Below are 27,210 nucleotides of genomic sequence, written 5' to 3' on the forward strand. Positions count from 1 at the left end.
CTTTGGAGTTTGCACGTTCTCCCCGTGTTTGCGTGGGTTTCGCCCCCACAACCCAAAGATGCAGGGAAGGTGGATTGGCCACGCTAAATTGTTGCAGGGTAGGTGGATTGGCCACGCTAAATTGTTTTTTTAAAAAAAAAAAGTGATTATCTTTGACATCATGACAGCATTTGACAAAATACATAATTAAGCAGCACGGTCGCGCAGTGGTTAGCATAGTTGCTTCACAGCTCCAGGGTTCCAGGTTCAATACTCTGGCTCTCTCTGATTGTCAATACTCTTGAGGGTTCTACCATTCACTGTATATTCCCTACCTGCATTAGACCTTCCAAAATGCATTACCTCACATTTGTCCGGATTAAACTCCATCTGCCATCTCTCTGCCCAAGTCTCCAAACAATCTAAATCCTGCTGTATCATCTAACAGTCCTCATCGTTATCACAATTCCACCAACCTTTGTGTTGGCTGCAAACTTACTAATCAGACCAGTTACATTTTCCTCCAAATCATTTACATATACTACGAACAGCAAAGGTCCCAGCACTGATCCCTGCGGAACACCACTAGTCACAGCCCTCCAATTAGAAAAGCACCCTTCCATTGCTACTCTCTGCCTTCTATGACCTAGCCAGTTCTGTCTCCATCTTGCCAGCTCACTTCTCATCCCGTGTGACTTCACCTTTTGTACCAGTCTGCCATGAGGGACCTTGTCAAAGGCCTTACTGAAGTCCATATAGACAGCATCCACTGCCCTATCTGCATCAATCATCTTTGTGACCTCCTCGAAAACTCTTATTTATTTATTTATTTTTAAAATTTATTCTCCTCCATTTTCACATTTTCTCCCACATTTACATCCATCAACAATAAACAATAATCAGCAAGATATGTCAGTCCCCATAATAACAACAATGATCCCATCTACCCACCAACCCCCAAACCTCAACCCGCATGTTTACATAAACAAATGACAAAAATAAATCAGGGATTACCCGTAGTCACCCTTAATCTTACACAGCTCCCACCCCAGGCCTCCAGCTCCTCCCGTCCACTGCCTCTTGTAAAATTCCTCCTCCTACCCTCGGTTCCTTCCCCCCCAACTTTCCACCCCGGCTAGACCACTCGGACCCTGTTCTGCCAGGTTCCGATGGCCGCAGCCCCTCCCCCCACCTCACTCCCGTTCACTGGCCGGCACACACCGGCCAGCGTGGAGGCCCCCGCCCGGGTCCCTTTCCCACTTGCCCGGCTCCAGGAAAGCCCAAAGATCCCCTTTTAGCACACAAACCCCGCCTATCCACCTACACCCCAAAGAACTCTCATTTCGAGTGAAAGTCCCGTCCCTTCCCTCGTCCAAATATATACAACATTGGCTCCTTTAGCCTCTACACCTTTGCGCAGTGATACAAAAAAGAAGAAAAAACAGTCATGAGGTTACATCGGCACATGGCCATTCCTCAGTTTGTCAGTTCTGCCACAGTCCTTCTGCTTTCGCAAACTCCTCCGCTGCTTCCGCCGTTCCAAAATAAAAGTCCCTGAGCTTGTAAGTCACCCTCAGCTTCGCTGGATATACAATGCTGCACCGCACCTTGCTAATGTACAGTGCCCTCTTCACCCGGTTGAACGCAGCCCGCTTCCTTGTCAGCTCCACCGTAAAGTCCTGGTATACTCGTATACCAGCTCCAGCCCACTGCACCACCCGCTTCTGCTTGGCCCAGCTCAGGACCTTCTCCTTCACCCTGTACTTACGGAAGCACAAGAGTCATTGCCCTTGGCGGCTCACTCGCCTTTGCTACAGGCCTCCACGACCGATGAGCCCGATCCAGTTCATATCGGGAGGGGTCCTCCCCCTCCCCCAGTAGTTTTGCCAGCATCGCGGCAAAATACTCAGTCGGCTTCGGTCCTTCAACTCCTTCGGGCAGCCCCACAATCCTCAAGTTCTGTCGCCTGGATCTATTTTCCAGGTCTTCCATTTTTCCTCGCAGATCCTTGTTAGTATCCATCACCTTCCGCATCTCTTTCCCCATCGAGGCAAGTTGATCACCGTGCTGCAATAACGTCTCCTTCACTTCCTTCAGCGCCTCCCCTTGCTCTCGCACCTCCGCCACTGCGCTCGCCACCTCCGTCCTCACCGGGGAAACCGCCTCCTCCACCAGCACACTCAAAGCCTGCCTCATCTCCTTCCTCACCGTCTCCATGCATTTCGCAATCTGCGCCAACTGCTTTTCAAATTCCGCAGCCATCACCTTGGTTATTTCTTCAGCCGTAAGCAGTGCGGCCTTCCCTGGTGCTCCAGCCTCCATTTTTCCTGGTGACCCCGCGGTGACCTTTCCACTCCCCGACGGACCTCAGCTGGTTTTATTTCGGCCGTTTTTCTGCTCACCCTCAACATTTTTCTTTGTTCTTTTTTTCCTCCTGTGTCTTCTCAGTGCCTCCTCCGTGCCTTCTCCCTTCTTCTGCCGCCTCCGCGGACCCTGGGACCGGGCTTAAAGCCCCGAAATTGCCGTTCCCGAGCGGGGCTCTCCATTGTGCGGCCGCCTCCCGCCCGCCGTCACCGGAAGTCGAAAACTCTATTTAGTTAGTGAGACACGACCTCCCCTTCACAAAACCGTGCTGCCTCTCGCTAATACGTCCATCTGCTTCCAAATGGGAGTAGATTCTGTCTCGAAGAATTCTCTCCAATAATTTCCCTACCACTGAAGTAAGGCTTACCGGCCTATAATTCCCTGGATTATCCTTGCTACCCTTCTTAAACAAAGGAACACCATTGGCTATTCTCCGGTCCTCCAGGACATCGCCTGAAGACAGTGAGGATCCAAAGATTTCTGTCAAAGCCTCAGCAATTTCCTCTCTAGCCTCCTTCAGTATTCTGGGGTAGATCCCATCAAGCCCTGGAGACTTATCCACCTTTAATATTTTTCAAGACGCCCAACACCTCGTCTTTTTGGATCGCGATGTAACCCAGGCTATCTACACACCCTTCTCCAGACTCAACATCCACCAATTCCTTCTCTTTGGTGAATACTGATGCAAAGTACTCATTTAGTACCCCGCCCATTTCCTCTGGCTCCACACATAGATTCCCTTGCCTATCCTTCAGTGGGCCAACCCTTTCCCTGGCTACCCTCTTGCTTTTTCTGTACGTGCAAAAAGCCTTGGGATTTTCCTTAACCCTATTTGCCAATGACTTTTCGTGACCCCTTTTAGCCCTCCTGACTCCTTGCTTCAGTTCCTTCCTACTTCCTTATATTCCACACAGGCTTCGTCTGTTCCCGGCCTTCTAGCCCTGACAAATGCCTCCTTTTTCTTTTTGACGAAGCCTACAATATCTCTCGTTATCCAAGGTTCCTGAAATTTGCCATATTTATCCTTCTTCCTCACAGGAACATGCCAGTTCTGAATTCCTTTCAACTGACATTTGAAAGCCTCCCACATGTCAGATGTTGATTTACCCTCAAACATCCGCCCCCAATCTAGGTTCTTCAGTTCTCGCCTAATAATGTTGTAATTAGCCTTCCCCCAATTTAGCATATTTGCCCTCTGACCTCTCTTATCCTTGTCCACCAGCACTCCAAAACTTACTGAATTGTAGTCACTGTTCCCAAATGCTCCCCTACTGAAATTTCTACCATCTGGCCGGGCTCATTCCCCAATACCAGGTCCAGTACAGCCCCTTCCCTAGTTGGACTATCTACATATTGTTTTAAGAAGCCCTCCTGGATGCTCCTTACAAACTCTGCCCCGTCCAGGCCCCTAGCACTAAGTGAGTCCCAGTCAATATTGGGGAAGTTAAAGTCTCCCATCACAACAATCCTGTTGCTTTTACTCCTTTCCGAAATCTGTCTACCTATCTGCTCCTCTATCTCCCGCTGGCTGTTGGGAGGCCTGCAGTAAACCCCCAACATTGTGACTGCACCCTTCTTATTCCTGATCTCTACCCATATAGCCTTACTGCCCTCTGAGGTGTCCTCCCACATTTCAGCTGTGATATTCTCCCTAACCAATAGCGCAACTCCTCCACCCCTTTTACATCCCCCTCTATCCTGCCTGAAACATCTAAATCCTGCAACTTTTAGCTGCCAATCCTGTCCTTCCCTCAACCAGGTCTCTGTAATGCAACAACAGTGGTTCCAAGTACTAATCCAAGCTCTAAATTAATCTGCCTCATCGGTTATACTTCTTGCATTAAAACATATGCACTTCAGGCCACCAGTCCCGTTGTTTTCAGCAACATCTCCCTGTCTGTTCTTCCTCAGTGCCATACTGGCCCTATTTCCCAGTTCTCCCTCAATGCTTTCACCTTCTGACCTATTGCTCCAGTACCCACCCCCCTGTCATACTAGTTTAAACCCTCCCGTATGACACTCGCAAACCTCGCGGCCAGGATAGTTATGCCTCTCCAGTTTAGATGCAACCCATCCTTCTTATACAGGTCACACCTGCCCTGGAAGAGCTCCCAGTGGTCCAGATAACTGAAGCCCTCCCTCCAACACCAGCTGTTTAGCCGCTCTTTCTTCCTATTTCTAGCCTCACCGGCAGGTGGCACAGGGAGTAAACTCGAGATTACAATCTTTGAGGTCCTGTCTTTTAACTTTCTGCCTAGCTCCCTGAGCTCATCCCCCTTCCTGCCTATGTTGTTAGTACCAATGTGTACCACAACCTCTGCCTGTTTGCCCTCCCCCTTCAGGATGCCCGCTACCCATTCTGAGACATCCAGGACCCTGGCACCAGGGAGGCAACATACCATCCTGGATCTCTCTCATGTCCACAGAAGCACTTATCTGTGCCCCTGACTATAGAGTCCCCTAAGACCACAAGGAGCCCATGGCAGGAACTGGAGAATATTCATTCTTGGGCTGCTAAGTTTCGAATAACATTCATGCCACGCAAGTCGCAGGTGATTCAACCACCTCCCTTGACATTTAATATTATAATTGCTGAATCCCCCACTGTGAAGATCATGGGGCTGTGGGTTACCATGAGCAACTGAACTGGAGCAGCCATATAAATATTGTGGCTATAAGTGCAGGTCGGAAGCTTGAATAAAAACAGAAAATGCTGGCTAAACTCAGCAGGTCTGACAGCATTCCTGGAGAGAAACAGAGTTAATGTTTTGGATCTATTTGATTCTTCTACAAAACTGGAGGCAGAAATGTACAGAATATATTGTAGGAAAGGGGTGGAGGTGGTGGGGCAGAATAGGGATAGGCCAGGGCAAAGGAGTGGACAAATTTGTCATGGGCATAAGACAAGAGAAGTGTTAATGCTGCCATTAAGGGATGAAGGGTGTCAATGGTGGCAAAAGGTGAGATGGCAGAATGGGTTCATGAAAGCAACTGAACAGCATGGACAGGTGGCCAAGTATAGGGTGGCACAATAGCACAGTGGTTAACACCGTTGCTCCACAGCTCCAGGGTCCCAGGTTCGATTCCCGGCTTGGGTCACTGTCTGTGCAGTTTGTACGTTCTCCCCGTGTCCGCGTGGGTTTCCCCCGGGTGCTCTGGTTTCCTCCCACGGTCCAAAGATGCGCAGGTTAGGTGGATTGGCCATGATAAAATGCCTTTGGTATCCAAAAAGGTTAGGTGGGATTACTGGATTATGAGGATAGGGTGGAGGTGTGGACTTAAGTGGGTGTTCTTTCCAAGGTTATAGGGTGACACAATTCCAAGGGTTAACACCGTTTCTCCACAGCTCCAGGGTCCCAGGTTCGATTCCCGGCTTGGGTCACTGTCTGTGTGGAGTCTGCACGTTCTCCCCGTGTCTGCATGGGTTTTCTCGAGTGCTCCGGTTTCCTCCCACAGTCCAGAGATGTGGTTAGGTGGATTGGCCATGTTAAAGTGGTCTTAGTGTCCAGAAAGGTTAGGTGGGGTTACAGGATTGGGGGATAGGGTGATCTTTCCAAGGGCCGGTGGAGACACGATGGGCTGAATGGCCTCCTACCACACTGTTAATTCTAAAAAGGTGCGGGTGGGGTGGGGAGGAGGAGGAGTTTATTTTTAATTGAACTCAAATGTGGAGTTCAGAAGGCTGTAATGTGCTGAAATCGGAAAATGAGGTGTTCTTCCAGTTTGCGTTGAGCATCACTGGAGCACACAGACCTAGGACGGGCATGTGGGCATGATGCTGGGTTGAAATGGCAAGCAACTGGAAGATTGGAGCTAGAATGAAGATGTTCTGCAACGCAGTGAATATAGTAGACTAGACTAAGTTGGAGGTGCAGGTGAAATGCTGCTTCTCCACAGAAGCTGCCAGACCTGTTCAATTTACCCAATATTTTCTGATTTTATTTCAGATTTCCAGCATCTGCAATATTTTGCTTTCATCAAAGCTGGAAATTTCACGGAGATTACCTTACTTCCTGACTCCCTAAAGTCTGGCAAAAGTCAGGAGTGTGATGGAATACTCTGCACTTGCCTGGATAAGTGTAGCTCCAACACTCAAGAAGTTCAACAACAAGGGCAGCATGGTGGCGCAGTGGTTATCACTGTTGCCTCATGGCACTGAGGTCCCAGGTTCAATCCTGGCCCTGGGTCACTGTCCGTGTGGAGTTTGTACATTCTCCCCGTGTCTGCGTGAGTTTTACCCCCACAACCCAAAGATGTGCAGGTTAGGTGGATTGACCACACTAAATTGTCCCTCAATTGGAAAAAATTAATTGGGTACTCTAAATTTATTTTTAAATAAGCATTGTGCAGTATAAATAAGCATTGTGCAGTAAGTGCTGGTGTTGTCAGCGATACCCACATTCCATGAACAAATTAAAAGTATGTAACTTCTTCCTCGATAGTGCGTGAATCTAAGTGGTCCACATAGGCATCAAGCTGCATTTGTTCATAATCATATAAATACATTAAATTATTGTTGCATTATCTTTACTCACTGTTTAGGGGAAGCACGGTGGTACAGTTGTTAGCACTGCTGCCTCACGGTGCCGAGGTCCCAGGTTCAATCCCAGTCCTGGGTAACTGTCCGTGTGGAGGTTGCACATTCTCCCCGTGTGTGCGTGGGTCTCACCCCCACAACCCAAAGATGTGCAGGGTAGGTGGGTTGGCCACGCTAAATTGCCCCTTAATTGGGAAAAAAAAAATCTTTACTCATTTTCATATGCATAAACCCACAAAGTGAATATCAGCCAGCTATACCACGAACAGCTTGGGTACTCGGCTACTGGCAGAGACATTACTCAAAACCTAGTTTGTGGAGGAAGAGGAGCCATTTTGCCAGTTGGGTTTTCTGCTCCTTCCAGCTATACATTGTACATTTTCTCAACTAGCTATGCCTTTCAGATGAGCAATCACTGGTTTGCCGTGAATAAGTTGTATATTAATTTTAATACATCAGGGCAGCATGGTGGCGCAGTGGTTAGTGCTGCTGCCTCACGGCACCGAGGTCCCAGGTTCGATCCTGGTTCTGAGTTATGTCAGTGTGCAGTTTGCACATTCTTCCTGTGTTTGTATGGGTTTCGCCCCCACAATCCAAAGATGTGCAGGCTCGGTGGATTGGCCACGCTAAATTGCCCCTCAATTGGAAAGAAAAGAATTGGGTACGCTTAAAAAATTTCAATACATCTGAGAAGACAGTAGGAAAAATAAGACCACGTATTCCTTAGAAATAGGAATGCCTAAATAAGGTAGAAGTACAATAGGATCTAGGGCTCAAACACACAAAAAGCTCCCATAGTCCCAGATGACCATAGGCTGCTTTCCTCTTTGAAGGAGAGAGAGCTGACTGGTGTTGATTTAACCGGAGGATCACCACATTTCAATTGAGGGCAAGGCTGAGAAGGTGGGCCTTCATGAATAACCTCAGCAGGTAGGGAAATTGAGCCCACGCTACTGGCCTTGCTCTGGATCACGAATCAGCTGTTTAAAGTGAGTTAAACCAGGCCCCAAGATAATAGCAATGAAGCCACAGAATATACAAATAAAGCACAAGTTCAGTTTTAAAAGAATAGAACTAAAAAGTGAAGATGGTCAAACCTTTACAACATTTTAATTAGACCAGATTTGTAGAATACTGTGCAGACTTCCCAGGTGTCCCTCTTATAGAACATAGAACGATACAGCGCAGTACAGGCCCTTCGGCCCACGATGTTGCACCGAAACAAAAGCCATCTAACCTATGAAAAGGATACAGCACTGGACAAAAGTGCGAAGTTTTGCAGGTATGAATAAACAGAGGAGGTTATTATTAGGAATGACTGAACCACCAGATGCTTATTCCTGATTTGACCGGATGAGAGGGATTTAAAATAGTGTTGTGATTCAATAGGTAGATGGAGCCATTTTGAGTTGTGGGGTGTCCAAAGCTGGAGACCATAAATACAAGATGGTTATGAATACATTCACGACTTCCGGTTGCGGCTATGCGGAGCTAAGTCGCACATTCGGCAGCTCCCGCTAAAAACGGACTTTTGGGCTCTTTTCAGAGCCCCGAACGGCATTTTTTCGACGTTTCCCGGTGTGGGAAGGAGATTGCAATAGTTCCCCGACAGTGTATGGCTTGGACCAGGAGCGGGACGACTAACAAAGTGGTGGTGAACCCAAAGAAGGTGCGAGGGAAGAAGAGCAAAATGGCGGCGGGCGAGGACTAGGCAGCGTGAATGCAGTGGGCGCAGGAGCAGCAGGTTATCCAGCGCTGCTTTCGGGAGATGAAAGTGAACCTGCTGGAGACGATGAAGGCTTCTATCGACAAGCTGCCGAGGTCCGACAAAAGGTCTCCGACAACGAGGACGAGATCTTAAGCCTTGCAGTAAAGGTGGAGGCGCACGAGGCGCTCCACAAGAAATGGCAGGAGCGGTTCGATCAGATGGAGAATCGGTTGAGGCGGAAGGATTTGCGGATTCTGGGCCTCCCGGAGGGGCTGGAGGGGTCGGATGTGGGGGCCTATGTGGTCACCATGCTAAACTCACTGATGGGAGCGGGGTCCTTCCAGGGGCCCCTGGAGCTGGAAGGGGCCCATAGAGTGCTGGCGAGGAGGCCCAAGGCCAACAAGCCGCCGCGGGCGGTGCTGGTGCGGTTTCATCGGTTCACTGATCGGGAGTGCGTGCTCAGGTGGGCCAAGAAAGAGAGGAGCAGCAGGTGGGAGAACGCGGAGGTTCGAATATACCAGGACTGGGGTGCGAAGGTGGCGAAGAAGAGGGCTGGGTACAATCGGGCGAAGGCGGTGCTGCACAGAAAGGGGGTGAAGTTTGGCATGCTGCAGCCGGCGCGACTGTGGGTCACCTACAAGGACCGGGTTGCTGCTGCTATGGTCAAGGGGGAGCTGGAGCGAGAAGAGGGGGTTGGGACGGGGGTCTGCCGCCGTGGGGAACGGGCCGGGCGTGGGGTGCGGGCGCGTGGCTGGCCAAGGAGGGGTTATGGCTAGTCGGCAGGGGAGGGGGGCGGGCACCCCCCCGATCCGACTGATAACCTGGAATGTAAGGGAACTGAACGGGCCGGTCAAGCGGGCCCGGGTGTTCGCGCACCTGAAGGAGCTGAAGGCTGATGTTGTCATGCTCCAGGAGACACACCTGAAGGTGGCAGACCAGGTAAGATTGAGGAAGGGGTGGGTAGGTCAGGTGTTTCACTCAGGGTTGGGAAAGGGGGTGTCGTTCGAGGCGTCAAGCATTGTGGCAGGGGGGCCTGATAATGGGGGGGGGGACTTTAACACGGTGTTGGATCCGGCACTGGATCGCTCCAGGTCTAGGACGGGTAGGAAGCCGGCGGTAGCTAAGGTGCTGAGGGGATTTATCGACCAGATGGGAGGGGTGGACCCTTGGAGATTTGCAAGGCCGGGGGCCAGGGAAGTTTCATTCTTCTCGCATGTTCATAAGGCTTATTCCCGGATCGACTTCTTTATTATGAGTAGGACGCTGATAGCGAGAGTAGAGAATACCGAGCCATTTTGGATCACGCCCTGCATTGGGTAGACCTAGAGCTGGGGAGGAGAGGGACCAGCGGCCATTGTGGCGCTTGGAGGTGGGGCTGTTGACGGACGAGGAGGTGAGTGAGCGGGTCCGAGGAAGCATAGAGAGGTACCTGGAGGCCAACGATAACGGGGAGGTCCACGTGGGGATGGTATGGGAGGCGCTGAAGGCGGAGGTTAGGGGAGAGCTGATCTCCATTAGGGCCCACAAGGAGATGAGAGAGTAGAGGGAGAGGCTGGTGGGGGAGATAGTGAGGGTAGACAGGAGGTACGCGGAGGTGCCGGTGGAGGGACTGTTGAGGAAGAGACGTAGCCTCCAGGCCGAATTCGACCTGTTGACCACCAGGAAGGGGTAGTGGAGGAAGGCCCAGGGGACGATTTATGAGTATGGGGAAAAGGCAAGCCGGATGCTGGCGCATCAGCTTCGGAAGCGGGACGCAGCTAGGGAGATCAGGGGAGTTAAGGCTAGGGGAGGGAGTGTGGAACGGAGTGGGGTTGACATCATTGGGGTCTTCAGGGATTTTTATGAGGAATTGTATTGGTCCGAGCCCCCAAGGGAGGGATGGACCGCTTTCTGGACCAAGTGAGGTTTCCGAAGGTGGAGGAGGGACTGGTAGCGGGATTGGGGGCCCCGATTGGGCTGGAGGAGCTGGCCAAAGGGATAGGGAGCATGCAGGCGGGGAAGGCACCGGGGCCGGATCGTTTCCCGGTCGAATTCTACAAGAAATATGTGGACCTGTTGGGCCCGTTGCTTGTTAGGACCTTCAATGAGGCAAGGGAGGGGGGGGCCTTGCCCCCGATGATGTCCCGGGCACTGATCTCCTTGATCCTGAAGCGGGACAAGGATCCCCTGCAGTGTGGGTCTTACAGGCTGATTTTGTTGTTAAATGTAGATGCCAAGGTGCTGGTGAAGGTCTTAGCCATGAGAATTGAGTGCCACAGGTGATCCACGAAGACCAGACGGGATTTGTAAAGGGGAGGCAGTTGAACGCGAAACAGCAGAGGCTCCTGAACGTTATTATGATGCCGGCGAAGGAGGGGGAGGTGGAGATAGTGGTGGCGATGGGACGCTGAGAAGGCCTTCGATAGGGTAGAGTGGGGGTACTTGTGGGAGGTGGTGAAGAGGTTCGGGTTTGGGGAGGGGTTTGTCAGGTGGGTTAGGTTGTTGTACGAGGTCCCGATGGCGAGTGTGGCCACGAACAAGAGGTCTGAGTATTTTTGGTTGCATCGAGGGACGAGGCAGGGGTGTCCCTTGTCCCCCCTGCTCTTCGCACTGGCGATTGAACCCCTGGCTATGACACTGAGGGAGTCGATGAACTGGAGGGTGCTGGTGCGGGCGGGGAGGAGCATAGGGTGTCGCTCTATGCGGATGACTTGCTGCTATATGTGGCGGACCCGGTGGGGGGAATGTCGGAGGTAATGAGGATCCTCAGGGAGTTCGGGGATTTCTCAGGGTACAAGCTCAATATGGGGAAGAGCGAGTTGTTCGTGGTTCACCCAGGGGACCAGGAGACAGGGATTGGCGAGCTCCCACAAAAAGGGCGGAGAGGAGCTTCAGGTCCTTGGGGGTCCAGGTGGCCAGGAGCTGGGGGGCCCTGCATAGACTTAATTTCACGAGGCTGGTGGAGCAAATGGAGGAGGAGTTCAAGAGGTGGGACGCGTTGCCGCTGTCCCTGGCGGGTAGGGTGCAGCCAGTTAAGATGACGGGGCTCCCAAGGTTTTTGTTCCTCTTCCAGTGCCTCCCCATGTTTATCCCAAAGGCCTTCTTTAGGCGGGTCAACAGGAGCATAACTGGGTTTGTGTGGGCGCGAGGGACTCCGAGGGTGAGAAGGGTGTTCCTGGAGCGGAGTAGAGATGGGGTGGGGGCCGACACTGCCCAACCTCTGTGGGTACTACTGGGCCGCCAATGCGGTGATGGTGCTCAAGTGGGTGATGGAGGGGGAGGGGGCTGCATGGAAGAGGCTGGAGATGGCGTCTTGTGAGCGTACGAGTCTGGAGGCACTGGCAACGGCGCCCCTGCCGCTCCCTCAAATGAGGTATACCACGAGCCCAGTAGTGGCGGCTACCCTCAAAATCTGGGGGCAGTGGAGGCAGCACAGGGGGGGAAGTTGGGGCCCCAATACGGGGGAACCACCGGTTTGTCCCAGGGAGAATAGATGGAGGGTTTTCGGGGTGGCACAGGGCAGGGATAGGAAGGTTGGGGGACCTGTTTGTGGACGGGAAGTTCGCAAGCTTGGGTGAACTGGAGAAGTATGGGCTCCCCCCGGGGAACACATTCAGATATTTACAGGTAAGGGCGTTTACCAGGCGGCAAGTGGTGAAATTCCTGCGGCTGCTGCCACGCACAGTACAGGACAGGGTGCTCTCGGGGGGGGTGGGTGGGTTGGAGTGGGGAAGATCTCGGAAACTTACCAGGTGATGCAGGAGGAGGCGGCATCGGTGGTGGACTTGAAAGGTAAGTGGGAGGAGTTAGGAGAGGAGATTGAAGAGGGGACGTGGGCAGATGCCCTAGGGAGGGTGAACTCTTTCTCTTCGTGCGCGAGGCTCAGCCGCATACAGTTTAAGGTGCTGCACAGGGCACACATGACCGGGACAAGGATGAGCCGGTTCTTTGGGGGTGAGGACAGGTGTGTTAGGTGCTCAGGGAGCCCAGCAAATCACACCCATATGTTCTGGGCATGCCCAGTGCTGGAGGAATTTTGGGAGGGCGTGGCAAGGCGGTGTCGGGGGTGGCAGGATCCAGGGTCAAGCCAGGCTGGGGGCTCGCAATATTTGGGGTTGCAGGGGAGCCGGGAGTGCAGGAGGCGAAAGAGGCCGGTATTCTGGCCTTTGCGTCCCTGGTAGCCCGGCGAAGGATTCTTCAGTGGAGGGATGCGAGGCCCCCAAGCGTGAAATCCTGGATCAGCGATATGGCGGGGTTATAAAATTGGAGGGGGTGAAATTCGCCTTAAGGGGATCGGTACAAGGGTTCTTTAGGCGGTGACAACCATTCTTAAGACTTCCTGGCAGAGCGGTAGATAATGGTCAGCAGCAGCAGCAGCCCGGGGGGGGGGGGCGGGTTCTATTTTATTTTTGTTTATTAACCCGGGGGGGGAATCTGAGGGGGTGTATATATTTGCTTTGTGTTAACTCGGGGAGTTAATCTATTATTTATGTATAGGGGAGGGGGGCACGGGGGTTGTTTTACTTTGTTCTGTATTAAATTCTATTGGGTTTCTTTTTCATTGTTGATATTGTGAAAATCCGAATAAAAATTATTTTTTAAAAAAATGAATACATTCACTAAGAATTCAAGAGAATTCTTTGAAAATGGCTACATCATCCGTAGGTCGGTCATCACGGTTAGTCTCCACCAGTTCAAAATGTTTAACTACTGACAACCCATGGCAGACACGCCCAAAGACCATGTGCTTTCCATCCAGTAGTGGCGTGGGTCCCAATGTTATAAACAACTGGCTGCCATTGGTATCTGGGCCTGCGTTTGCAATGGCAAGGATCCCCGCACCTGTGAATTTTAAATCTGTGTGTAATTCATCTTCAAAATGCTTTCCATAGATAATGACCCCGCTCTGTTCCTGTTGGATCTCCGCCTTGAACCACAGATGACTCTATGGAACGTGCCGATTACATTGATCATTTGAAGTAATTAACATATATACACTGAAAGAGGAAGTTAGTTTGGTAACAGAAGAGAAAGGAACACAAGGATATGCTAATAGGGCGAGAAGAGGGGAACCTCAACCTATTGATTTCAGTTCTGCAAATTCTATTTAAAGTTCTGGTTTTAGCAACATATGATCCCAGGTTACATGAACAATATTTTTTACAGGTCAATCATGGACCTTGAATATAAATAACTACAACATTGTCAATGGGCATTTCTCTGGGGGAAAATCAAGCTGCAAGAAGATTCTACACATGAGATTGGTCTAGATTTTGTTTCCTGGTCACGGGATGGCAATCAAGCGAGTTGTTTTTCCTGGATTGTTTTATGCTTCTTCAACATTATTGTGCAGCTGCAACACAGGCAAGTGAGGGGGTTGTTTTAGCACAGGGCTAAATAGCTGGCTTTTAAAGCAAACCAAGGCAGGCCAGCAGCATGGGTTCAATTCCCATATACCGGAATGTGGCGACTAGGGGCGTTTCACGGTAACTTCATTTAAAGCCTACTTGTGACAATAAGCAATTTTCATTTCATTTCAATAGTATTTCATTACACTCCTGAATTGCTCCTTGTAGTCTGTGGACAGACTTTGGAATCAGGTGGTGAATCATATCTTAGAATTCCAAGTTTCTGTCTTGTTCTTGATGGAGCTGTCTGCTCACAATCTTGATGTCACATTTGAACCCAAGGGAAGCATGGTGGTTAGCATTGCTGCCTCAGTGATAGGAACTCCTGTATGGCCTTGGGTGACTGTGCAAAGTTTGAATGTTCTCCTCATGTCTGTGTCGGTTTCATCACACAATCCAAAAATGTGCAGGCCGAGGTAGAGTGCTCTTTCGGAAGGTCAGTGCAGACTCAATGGGCCGAATGCCTTTCTCCTGTGGAGATTCTGTGAGCTTCCAATGTCATGAATATTCATGAGACACCATAAATATCTGGCCCAGAAGATTTTAACTATTCTGCTTGGGGAGCAGGTGGCATAGTGGTATTGTCACTGGACTAGTAAACCAGCGACCCAGAGTAATGCTCTGGGGACCCAGGTTCGAATCTCGCCAATGCAGATGGTGAGTTTTGAATTCAATAAAAATCTGGAATTAAAAATGACCATGAAACCATAGTCGTAAAAATCCATCTGGTTCGCTAATATCCTTGAGGGAAGTAAATCTACCATCCTTACCTGGTCTGGTCTACATGTGACTCCAGACCCACAGCAAGGTGGTTGACTGTTAACTGCCCCCATAAGAGTAATTAGGGATGGGCAATAAATGCTGATACAGCCTGCGACGCCCATATGCCATGAACAAATGTATTTCTACAGCACCAAGCCCAAGGAAAAAAAAAGGAAGATTTTAAAGCAAGTCTTGGATGAAATTCAAAAGCATGGGGTCCAAATGGGCAATGACACAGCTGCCAATCCCAAGTGATGGAAGCCAAAATTGGAGGAGTTCTCAGAGTTGTAAGGCTGTATGTAGGAGGCTTCAGAGAGGAGAGGCATGGAGTGATTTGAACATGAGGATGAGAATTTTACGATCAAGGCACCAATGTAGAACACCAACGACAATGGGTAAACAGGACTTGATGCATCAGGATATTGGTAGTGGAGTTTTGTATGAGCTGGTTTACCGAGTGTGGAAAATGGGAGGCTGGTCAGAGTTTTCACCTGATTTCTATTTAGCCACAACTACTTTTATTATCACAGTGGTTGAAATCATTATTACAGCCAAATCTCGTGCCAACACACTTTTCAAGCTCACTCACATGAACAACTCAAATGATAGAATGGAAACCACAAAATGGGTGGTATAAGCATATTTGTAAAAAATTCAAGTCACAAGTTTAAGGGCTGGATTTTTGATACCTGAATGTTAGTCAATCCTTTTACAACTACAATTTTAAAATATGGGATTTTATTAAATAATTTTATAACTACAGTAATTACTGTGTTGTGCATATTTGAGACTGCCAAGTATATATCCAATATTTTTACCTTAGTCCTTGCAGTTTTCTTGAGAAGCACCACAAAATCTTCAGCATTTACAGAAGAGAAAAATAATAATGGGAGGAGAAGTTTGGAATAAAAAGATCAACTTTGGATGATCCTTGGAAGGAATTTGTATGATTTAGAACAAAGACAAGTCACGAGTATTCCTGAAGCTGCATTTTATTCAGATACATCCACTGGCAAAAGGATTTGTCTTCAAAGTGGCAACGTTCTGTTCAAAGGACTATGCCAGCTGATGAAAGTACAACAAATGACAATTGATTTTTTAAAATCAGTATACAGTTTTCAATAAATGAGTTTTAAAACAAAGACCATCAGTTTTCTTTGAAAGAGTCTTGCAATAAGTTACATGAAAAAGCTGTTGCAGAGGAGATCTTTCATTACTTTTCAGTGGCAAGGAAAATGACTCAAGTAATCGGGCACATTGCTAGCAACATTCAACTCAAGATGTTCCCCCCACAAAAAAAAGTTCCTAGACCTAGATGTTCCATGCCAATTTTCCAAGTGAAGACATTTAAATTCATTAAAAGCCACAAGGCTAAATTTTTTTAAAAGAAATGTCCAATCCTCATAACGAGTTACTTGAGTCAAGAACCAGACTAACAGATTGAACGAAAATCGGTCGATTGAAAGAAAAATAAGAGTGCCGGTATTCTGGGAGACCAGTCATGTTAAGAATGGCAATCCGCGTTTCCAAAGATCAGATTTTGTACAAGGAGCAGCCAGACAGAGAGTGAAGCTTTTCCGCTCTTTCATTCTTTGCACCGCATGGAATTGTGGAAAAATCTCACCAGAAAGCAAAACGATTTCGACAAATTCCAAAAGGAGCTGACAAAAGGAGACTCTGGCGATTTAAGTCGCCAGGATAACGTCCAAATGACCAACGGTCTTATTTTTAAAAGAATATAGAAAACATGGTATTTGAGATTGAGTCGAAAGCCCCGACATAAGGCAGTACTCCAGACTAAACAACAGGTAACAAGATTAATCATGACAATGGTGAAAATGGTTTTCTAGCATTTTAACATAACAGGCAAATCAAATTTCATCAGATACTGCTTTCTGCGGTTCCAAGAGCCATTTTGTGAACAAGGTGGGAGGTTGATCCTGAATCTGGCAGAAATGCTTCTCTACATTTGATTAGTCATAGTCCCTGTACGAGCGGCTTCCATAACTCCCACCACCACCACCGCCGCCGTAGTATCCACCTTGGCTCTTGTACCCACCCGAGTAGCTGTCCCGGTCTCCCGAATCGTACCGGTTTCCGCTGCTCCTGTCCCTATCCCAGCCGCCGCCTCCTCTCCTGCTGCCGCTGTAGCCGCCGCTGCCGTAGCTGCCGCCGCCGTAGCCGCCATAGCCGCCGCCGCCCCGGCTTCCTCCGTACCCGCGGCTGCCGCCACCCGACTTTTTCTCGGCGTGGCCCACCCGGATCTGCCGCCCGTCCAGGGATTTTCCGTTCATCGCCTGCAGCGCGTCCTTGGCGTCGTCGGGGTTCTCGAAAGTGATGAAGCCGAAACCGCGGGACGTCATGGTGTCTTTGTCTTTAATCACTCTCACCTCAGCGATCTGCCCGTACTTGGAGAAAACATCTTCCAGGCCCTGCTCGTCGGTGTCGAAGTTGAGGCCGCCGACGAATAACTTTGCTTCTTCAGTCATGGTGGCGGGTTTGCTGCGCACTTGAGTGTGTGAAGCTGCAGGAGTGGAGAATGGCGCCGCTCACTCCACACAAACAGACAAAGAGGAAGCAGAGAGCGGAAATTGCCTCATTTGAATGACTCCATGGCAAGATGGCCGCTTCTCTCTTTTGTCTCTCTCGCCCCCTTTCGTTCTCAATCGGAACAATGGAAGCGGCTCCAATCAGGCGAAAAGAACAAAAGGCTTCAGAAGGAAAATCATTCATTTCACACCCAATACAACTGTATAAAAGTTTTTTTTAACTGTACGCAGCATCATATTTGAACAGATTTACAACTAATTTAAATCACAAACTGGCTATTCGGCTCCACTGATCTGTGCAGCAGACACAAATTTTCTCATACCACTTCAATATCTATTCATAGTACACCTTAAATAGAGTAAAATATCCCAAGGAAGATCATCTGGGAGCATGCTAGGGTCAGAGCTCTGAATAATATGAAAAATACAGCATAGGAACAGACCCTTCGGCCCTCCAAGCCTGCACCGACCTTGCTGCCTCTCTGAACTAAAACCCTCTACCCTTCCAGGGAGCATGGGCGTGATTCTCCACTCCTACGCCGGTTGGGAGAATCGCCTGGGCCGCCAAAATTTCCGGGGACACCGGTCTGACGCCCTCCCGTGATTCTCCCAAGCGGCGGGAACGGCCCGGTCGAGTTTTGCGGGCCGCAGGCCGGAGAATTGCCGGAGACACCCAAAATGGCGATTCTCCGGCACCCCCGCTATTCTGAGGCCCGGATGGGCCGAGTGGCCAGGCCAAAACGGCGGGTTCCCCCCGCCGCCGTCCACACCTGGTCGCTGCAGTCGTGGGCGGTGCGTGAACGCTGGGGGGGCGGCCTGTGGGGGGGGGCGAGGGCGGATCCTGCACCGGGCTTCACCTGCAATGTGGGGTGGCCCGCGATCGGTGCCCACCGATCGTCGGGCCGTCTTCTCTGTAGGAGGACCTCCTTCCTTCCGCGGCCCCGCAAGATCCGTCATCCATCTACTTGCGGGGAGGATTTGGACAGGACAGCAACCACGCATGCGCGGATGACGTCCGTTATGCGGCGCCGGCCGCGTCATCTATGCGACGCCGCTTTTACGCGGGCGACAAGGCCTGGCGCGGGTAGATGACGCAGCTCCGATACTGGCCCATTGTCAGGGCCTGAATCGGTCGGGACCGGGGCCGTTCCGCGCCGTCGTTAACCTCGACGGCGTCCACGACGGCGCGGCCACTTGGGCGTGGGAGTGGAGAATCCCGCCCCATATTCTTCTATTTCCATCCTATTCACGTGATTGTCAAGACACACCTTAAAAATCACTATCGTATCTGCTTCCACTATCTCCCCCCGGCAGCAAGTTCCAGGCTCCCACCACCCTCTGTGTAAAAACTTTGCCTTGTACACCTCCTTTAAACCTTGCCCCTTGCACCTTAAACCTATGCCCCCTATGACTCTTCCACCCTGGGGAAAAGCTTATGACTATCCACTCTATCCATGCCCCTCATAATCTTGTAGATGTCCATTAGGTAGGCAGTCATACTGACTGAAAGGCCGCCACAGATGCTGACAGATCTCAGTTATGGAGTCATAGATGTTTACAGCATGGAAACAGGCCCTTTGGCCCAGCTTGTCCATGCCACCCAGTTTATATCACTAAGCTAGTCCCACTTGCCAGCATTTGGCCCATATCCCTCTGAACCCACCCTGCCCATGTAACTGTTTAACTGTTTTTTAAAGGAAAAAATTGTACCCGCCTCTACCATTGCCTCTGGCAGCTCGTTCCAGATGCTCACCACCCTCTGTGTGAAAAAAATCCCCCTCTGGTCTCTTTTGTATCTCTCTCCTCTCACCTTAAACCTATGCCCTCTATTTCCCAAATTATACTGCATCTGCCAGTCATTTGTCCACTTACTCAATTTATCCAAATCACAATGAAAGATCTCCACATTCTCCTCAATTTAGTTCCCTCATCTAAATCATTCATATATATTGTATATAGTTGAGTCCGAGCTCCGATCCCTGCGGTGTCCCACTAGTCATTGCCTGCCAATTTGAAGAAGACTTGTTAATTCCTACTCTTTATTTCCTGTCTGCCAAACAGTTTTCTATCCATCTGAATACACTACCCCTAATCCTATCCGCTTTAATTTTACACGCTAATCTCTTACCCAGTACTTTGTCAAAAGCCTTCTGAAAGTCCAAATATACCACCCCCACTGGTCCCTCCTCCTCAACTCTACTAGTTACATCCTCAAAGAATTCCAGTAGATTTGTCAAGCATGATTTCCCTTCACAAATCCATGCTTGCTGACTCTGTCAGATCTACAACTGTTTTCTATGTGCTCTGTTATGAAATCGTTGATAATGGATTCTAGAATTTTCTCTACGACTGATGTCAGGCTTACTGTTCTATAATTCACTGGGCGGAATTCTCCCCCCCCCCCCCCCACCGCCACGCCGGGTGGGAGAATCGCCCAGGCGCCGCGCGAGTCCCACCACACCGCCCCGACGCCCGCCCCCCCCCCCCAGAACCGACATCTTCTTGCGGGGCGGCTGTGGGGAGGACGGCAACCGCGCATGCTCGGTTGCCGTCATTTACGTGGCGCTGCCTTTACACGGCGCCAAAGCCCGGCGCGCGTAAATGACGCGGCGCCGCTCCTAGCCCCCCGAGGGTGGGAGAATAAGGGGCTGGGGGCTGGGAGCGGCCTCCGACGCCGGAGTGAAACACTCCAGTTTTCACTCCGTCGTCGGGACTTAGTCTCCCGATGGGAGAATTGCGCCCACTGTTTTTGTTTCACCTCCCTTTTTAAATATTGGGGTTACATTAGCTACCCTCCAATCTGTAGGAACTGTTCCAGAGTCTAGAGAATCCTGGAAGATGACCACCATTGCATCCACTATTCCCAGGTTGATAATCTGGGTCGTAGATTATCAACCTGGGAGTTAGCAGCCTTCAATCTCATCATCTCCTTCAGTTCCTCCCTGTCACTAAACCTTGCATTCCCCAACATTTCTGGTCCCCATTGTGTCCTCATTTGTGAAGACAGAACTAAAGTATGTGTTTAGATGCTTTGCCATTTATTTGTCCCCTATTATGCATTCCCCTAATTCATTTGTAAGGGACCTACATTTGTCTTCATCCTCCTTTTCTCTTCACGTACCTATAGAAACTTTTAGTCAGTTTTTATGTTCCCTGCAAGCTTACTGTCATACTCTATTTCAGGGTTTTTCAAATTCTGGGTCCCGGGTGATTCACGGAGCGATCGGTTGTGGCATTCCCGATCGTGGGAAGAAGTCCCCAAAAGCGTGACCGGCTTTCAAGAATACCGGCCGTGGGCAGTCCTTGATTGGTGGTGGCGTTTGAGGGGGCGGGCAGCGCAAGTCTCGGTAGTGTGCTGGTCAATGCCAGGCCAGGTTTTTCAGCGAGGAATTCTGATCAAACGAGGCCAGTCAATACGGCTGACACATGTCAACACTGGAAGTATCCTACAGTCATCACTTTGTGTCCCTACTCTCTGGAAACCAGGACTTAAGTGCGTTTGGTGAGAATGGAGAAGGAGATGATCTGGATTTTGGATCGTGCAATGCAGAGGAACCAGTAAGGAATATTGTGCCATTGTATTGGCACAAGAAGGTAAGGGATTGAGGTTCAGTTTGGATGTTGGGTTTAGGTGATTGTTTTGTGTTGAGCATGAATGCAAAGAATTACCTAATCTAATTAATGACATGCAAGTTAGATACTGATGGTATATCAAAATGAGGTGTAAATTTGGTGAAGCCACTTGTGTGCCAAACAGTGGAAGCAGGGTGCGACAACCAAAGATAAACAATCTCACGGCCAATGATCTAAACTCTGTAGTCCTGCCACGTCCAATTGTGAATGGTGGTGGACAAATAAACAACTCACTGGAGGAGGAGGCTCCACACATTTCTCCATCCTCAATGATGGGGGAGCCCAGCACATAGGGGCCAAAGACAAGGCTGAAGCATTCGCTGCAAAATCCAGCCAGAAGTGAACCATCTCCGCTTCCTGCGGAAGCCCCCAGCATCACAGGTGGCAGTCTTGAACCAAATTAATTCACTCTATGTGATATCAAGATGGCTGAAAGCACTGGATTTATAAAATGTATTCTTTCATGGAATGTGTGTGTTGCTGGCCAGGCCAACATTTATCACCTATCACTAATTACCCTTGAGAAGGTGGTGGTGAACCCCCACCTTGAACCGCCACAGTCCTTGTGGTGTAGGTACACCCAGAATGCTGTTAGCATGGGAGTTCCAGGGTTTTGCTCCAGCAACGTGATGGAAGGCATAACCAACAGTGTTATCAAATGGCAGTTACTCAGCAATAACCTGCTCACTGACGCTCAGCTTGGGTTCTACCAAGGTCAGTCAGCTCCTGATATTATTACAGCCTTGGTTCAAACATGGACAAGAGAGCTCAATTTTTGAGGTGTGAGTGATGCCCTTGACATCAAGGCAGCATTTGACTGAGTATGGAATCAAGGAGCCCTAGCTAAACTGCAGTCAATGGGAATCAGGGAAAAGCTGTCCACTGGTTGGACTCATTCCTAGTATGTAGGAAGATAGTTGCGGTTGTTGGATGTCAATCATCTCAGTCCTTGGACATCACTTGTAGATCAGGAATTCCTCAAGGTAGTGTCCTAGGCCCACCCTTCAGCTGCTTCATCAATGACCTTCATGCCATCAAAAGATCAAAAGTAGGAGGGCTGCTAATGATTGGACAATATTCAGCACCATTCGCAACTCCTCAGATATTGAAGCAGTCCGTGTCCATGTTCAGCAAGACCGAAATAACATTCAGCTTGAGCCAATAAGTGGCAAATATCATTCACTCCACACAAGTGCAAGAAAATATCCATCTCAAACAAGAGTGAACCAATTACTTTCCCATGACATTCAATGGCATTGTCATTGTTGAAACTCCCTGGGAGTTTTGCTGACACTAACTTACCTCCTGACTCCCCAAGCCTGTCCACTATATGGCAAAAGTGTGGACCGTGATGGAATACTCTTCACTTGCCTGGATGAGTGCAGCTCCAACAACACTCAAATCTCAACACCGGTGACTTCAGTGGGGGCTATGAGTTGAACAGTCAGACATAAGGTGGCTCCTGTTTGGGGACTTGGTTTTTGGCCTTGTCCTGTATCCCCTGTGGCGGTAGAAGCGCAAAGGTCAAAACCTGCCTTCGCACAAAATCCCTCACCTGCAGATAGCAAAACCCATTCCCATCCGGCAATTCAAACTCCTCCTCCAAATCCTCCAAACAAGGAAAGCTCCCGCCAATAACCAAATCCCCCAATCTCTCAATACTTGCTCGCTGCCACCTCCGAAACCCCCCATCCAACCTCCCCGGGACAAACCGGTGGTTACCACAAACTGGAGCCCACACCGACACTCCCTCCACCCCATATGCTTCCGCCACTGCCCCCAAACTCTCAGGGCCGCCTCTACCACCGGGCTTGGGGAGTACCGGGATGGCGAGAATGGCAGAGGTGCCGTTACCAGTGTCCCCAAACATGTGCCCCTACATGATGCCACCTCTAATCGCTCCCACACCGATCCCTCCCCCACTAGCCACTTCCTAATCATGGCTATATTTGCCGCCCAGTAATAGTTCCTAAAGTTCAGCAGTATCAACCCTCCCCCCTCTAGGTTCCGCTCCAACAGCACCTTCTTTACTCACGAGGTTTTACCCGCCATACGAACACCAAGATCACCACATTCACTCGCTTTAAAAAGGCTTTTGGTATAAAAATAGGGAGAAGCTCCCGGATTTTCTGACACACCAAAGATCACCACCTCTGGACTCTGCACCACCCTCACTTGTAAAACCTCTGGCATGACATCAGTGAACCCTGCCAGAAACCCCTCAGCCTCGCAGATGCTCAAAACATATGGACATGGTTTGCACAGCGCCCACACCCACCCTCCACCCCCTCAAAGAACCAGCTCATTCGGGCCACAGTCATGTGTGCCCTGTGAACCACCTTGAATTGTATCAGGCTGAGCCTGGCGCACGACGAGGATGCGTTTTAAAAAAAAATTTAGAGTTCATTTTTATCCAATTAAGGGGCAATTTAGCGTGGCCAATCCACCTAGCCTACACATCTTTTGGGTTGTAGGGGCGAAACCCACGCAGACACGGGGAGAATGTGAAACTGCACGGACAGTGACCCAGAGCCGGGATCGAACCTGGGACCTCGGCGCCATGAGACAGCAGTGCTAACTCACTGCGCCACTGTGCTGCCCTGAGGATGCGTTAACTCTCCTCAGGGCATCCTCGCATAATCCGGCTTCAATCGAGGATTGTTTGGCATATAAGAGGGTATAGAAGATGCAAATGCTGTGGATTATGCATCGAAAATGTTTGGGAAGCTGATGGAGGAGGGAGGTTTCTCACAAACCCTCCCAAAGTCGACCGGGCCCACCAGTCGTTGCGACAAAAGACCAGATGTGGGGAGCCGCAACAGGAGATCATAGTTTGACTCCACAGGTAATTGGATAAGGAAAAGATCCTAAGGTGGGCGAAGAACTCTGGAGAATATAGATGGAAGGGACATCTCATCAGAGCTAATCAGGGCATTGGGACAGAACTGGCGATAAGACGTGCTGGGTTCAATAAGGTCAAGGCGGCTCTTTATTTTATTTTATTTTTATTTTTTTATTAAAAAAATTTAGAGTATCCAATTATTTTGTTTCCAGTTAAGGGGCAATTTAGCATGGCAATCCACCTACCCTGCACATCCTTGGGTTGTGGGGGGTGACAGCCACACAGACACGGGGAGAACGTATAAACTCTACACGGACAGTCACCGGGGCCAGGATCGAACTTGGGACGTCGGGGTCGAAGGCGGCTCTTTATAAGAGCAAAGTGTGGTTTGGAGTGGTTGTAACCGGGTCACCTGTGGGTCACGTTCGGAGACAGGACCATTACTTCAACACTTCGGAGGAGGCAGATGACTTTGTAAATAAACACGGACTGGGGGAAGACTGAATGAAGTTGTTGGTTACACCTGAGTGTTTGCGTTTTCTTTTTCTCTTTAAAATAAATTTAGACTACCCAATTTATTTTTTCCAATTAAGGGGTAATTTGGCGTGGCCAATCCACCTACCCTGCACATCTTTGGGTTGTGGGGCCAAAACTCATGCAAACACGGGGAGAATATGCAAACTCCACACAGGCAGTGACCCAGAGCCGGGATCGAACCTGGGACCTCAGAACCGTGAGGCAGCAGGGCTAACCCACTGCGCCACCGTGCTGCCCATCTTTTTTTCACATGTCACTGTTATCTCTTCGTCTTGAGGGGCACAGACAGAGTGGATAGTCAGAGGCTTTTCACCAGGGTAGAGGGGTCAATTACTAGGGGGCATAGGTTTAGAGTAGATGTACGAGGCAAGTTTTTTTACACAGAGGGTGGTGGGTGCCTGGAACTCGCTACCGGAGGAGGTGGTGGAAGCAGGGATGATAGTGACATTTAAGGGGCATCTTGACAAATACATGAATAGGATGGGAATAGAGGGATACGGACCCAGGAAGTGTAGAAGATTGTAGTTTAGTTGGGCAGCATGGTCGGCACGGGCTTGGAGGGCCGAAGGGCCTGTTCCTGTGCTGTACATTTCTTTGTTCTTTGTTCTTTTGTCTGAGATTTGGGGTTTTTTGTTCATTATAGTATTGTTGAAAACTGTTGGAAATGTTGGGGGCTGAGGGAGTAGGTGTGGGGATGGGTTCGTTTAGGGGGCTCTTTATTGATTTATTGTGTGTTATAACTTTGATTTTTAATCAGATGGGAGTCACCATACTAGCAGTTATGCTAGTCAATGGGAGCAAAGTGGGGGGGGAGAGAGCATCGGCTGGTTATCTGGAGGGGGCGCGGTTTTTTGTTTTTTTTGTTTATTAAAGTAATGAGTTTCGGGGGGCTGGGTTTTCTTTGTTTGGGATGGGGGAGGGGTTTGTTGGGTGTGGTGTTTGCTTGGTGCTTGGGAGTAGAGTCAGGAGGGGTAGATTGCTGACAATGAAGGTTTCTTTGTTGATGTCCTGGTTTGAAGGGGTTGGTGGCGTCCATCTTGGGTGGGCGCGAGCCGATGTGAGGTGGGTCCCTGTTGGACTTCCTTGTGGGTGGGATATGGCTGACCATGGTGGAGGGGGAAGGGGATCCAGAGGCCCCCAATCAGACTGGTTACATGGAACGTGAGGGAGTTAAATGGACCAGTTAAAAGATCCCGGGTGTTTTCCCATCTAAAAAGTTCGAAGGCGAATGTGGTTTTCTTGCAGGAGACCCATCTGAGAATCCGACACCTTACTACACTGTGAAAGGGGTGATGCACGATCAATTACACAAAGACGAGAGTTGGATGCAATCGAGGTTTTATTACACTAAGATGTGTGGCCTCCTACAGCAGCTGGCGAAATGGCTGCTGTACGGGGAGCACATATTTATACTCTGCCTACTGGGCGGAGCCAGCAGGCAGGGAACTACCCCCATACCTGTAGTACAGGGGCCTTATTGTAAAGCACCTACATCGACATCCTCTCTATACAATATATACATCAGTGGTGACTACCACATTCACCCCCTGTTAAAATTGAGTCCGGCGGGGGTGGTGGAGAACTAAATACAGGTAGATGTTTTATTTTTATTTTTTCAGTTTTCCCCATTTTATTTCACAACGACTGAACATGAAGGCACAGTACCAGAACAGATCAATGTACAGATCTTCTCATGACCAGCATCCAAGGCGCCTCTATATCGTTGGGTCTTAGAAAAAGATGTATAAACAGAAGCGTCAGTGTCCATTTGCCATGTAAGATTCATCAAAGCCTGGTCAGTACTGCATCTTCAGCAGTTGTTCACCTCAACCTCTGCCTCATCTTTCGTCTTTTACGCTTCAGCCTGCGCATACGCTTCTTCCGCCACTTTGCTCTCGTGTCGACAGGGATCTCAAGACCCCAGAACCGAAAGATCAGGTAGATGTTTTAAAGTACAGAAAAATAATTGAGTCCAGTGGGGGTGGAGGAGAATTATATACAGAAGGATGATGTTTTAAAAGTCCAGATCGTGTTACAGATTCAGTCAGTCCGGAGCTGTGATCTGCCGTTGGGAGCGCCGCAGTGATGGCGGCGATTCCAGTGTCGGTTTGGTTTTCGGTGACTCCAGGAGCGTGTCGAAATCCTCGGGTGTGGACAGGGAGAGAGCGGATTGTTCTGGGGTGGGTGATGCAGCTGGGAGCGCCGGGAAGGGGGTGGGGGGTGGCGTCGCGCCGGGGGGTTGTGTGTGTGGAACCAGCTGGTGCCAGGTCCCTGAGGGAGACAGTATCTTGGCGGCCGGCGGGGTACAATACGTAGGCGTACTGTGGGTTGGCGTGGAGTAACTGTACCCTCTCAACCAACGGGTCCGCCTTGTGGAGTTGTACGTGTTTACGGAGGAGTACCGGTCCTAGAACTGCGAGCCAAGTTGGGAGCGACACCCTGGAGGTGGACTTCCTTGGGAAGGCAAAGAGACGTTCATGGGGTGTGTCATTAGTCGCAGTGCACAGGAGCGACCGAATGGAGTGCAGTGCGTCGGGGAGGACCTCCTGCCAGCGGGAGGCCGGGAGATTTCTGGACCGTAGGGCCAGCTGGATGGCCCTCCAGACCGTCCCATTCTCCCTCTCCACCTGCCCGTTTCCCCAGGGCTTGTAGGTGGTCGTCCTGCTCGAGGCGATACCCCTGTTGAGCAGGAACTGACGCAGCTCATTGCTCATGAATGAGGATCCCCGGTCGCTGTAGACGTAGGCGGGGAAGCCAAACAGAGTGAAGATGGTGTTGAGGGCTTTGATGACGGTGGCAGACGTCATGTTGGGGCATGGGATGGCGAAGGGAAATCTGGAATATTCATCGACCACACTGAGAAAGTACGTGTTATGGTTGGTGGAGGGGAGGGGCCCTTTGAAGTCCACGCT

General features: G+C 49.9%; 1 protein-coding gene and 1 long non-coding RNA gene across 2 annotated transcripts in view; one reads left to right on the forward strand and one right to left on the reverse strand.

Moving 5' to 3' along the window:
* The window catches only part of LOC140411506 (uncharacterized), a 102,549-nt gene extending 85,211 nt beyond the window's left edge, over window positions 1–17,338 (reverse strand). Inside the window, exon 1 of the mRNA XM_072500591.1 lies at window positions 16,713–17,338. Within this exon, the coding sequence (XP_072356692.1) occupies window positions 16,713–17,226 (514 nt within the window). The 5' untranslated portion in view covers window positions 17,227–17,338. The remainder of the gene's footprint in view (window positions 1–16,712) is intronic.
* Window positions 17,339–19,918: 2,580 nt separating this feature from the next.
* LOC140411183 (uncharacterized) overlaps window positions 19,919–27,210 on the forward strand; it is a 74,656-nt gene continuing 67,364 nt past the window's right edge. The window contains exon 1 of the long non-coding RNA XR_011940836.1: window positions 19,919–20,880. This is a non-coding gene — a long non-coding RNA (uncharacterized lncRNA). The remainder of the gene's footprint in view (window positions 20,881–27,210) is intronic.

Source organism: Scyliorhinus torazame, chromosome 4, assembly GCF_047496885.1.
Source record: "Scyliorhinus torazame isolate Kashiwa2021f chromosome 4, sScyTor2.1, whole genome shotgun sequence".
Classification (NCBI taxonomy): Eukaryota; Metazoa; Chordata; class Chondrichthyes; order Carcharhiniformes; family Scyliorhinidae; genus Scyliorhinus; species Scyliorhinus torazame.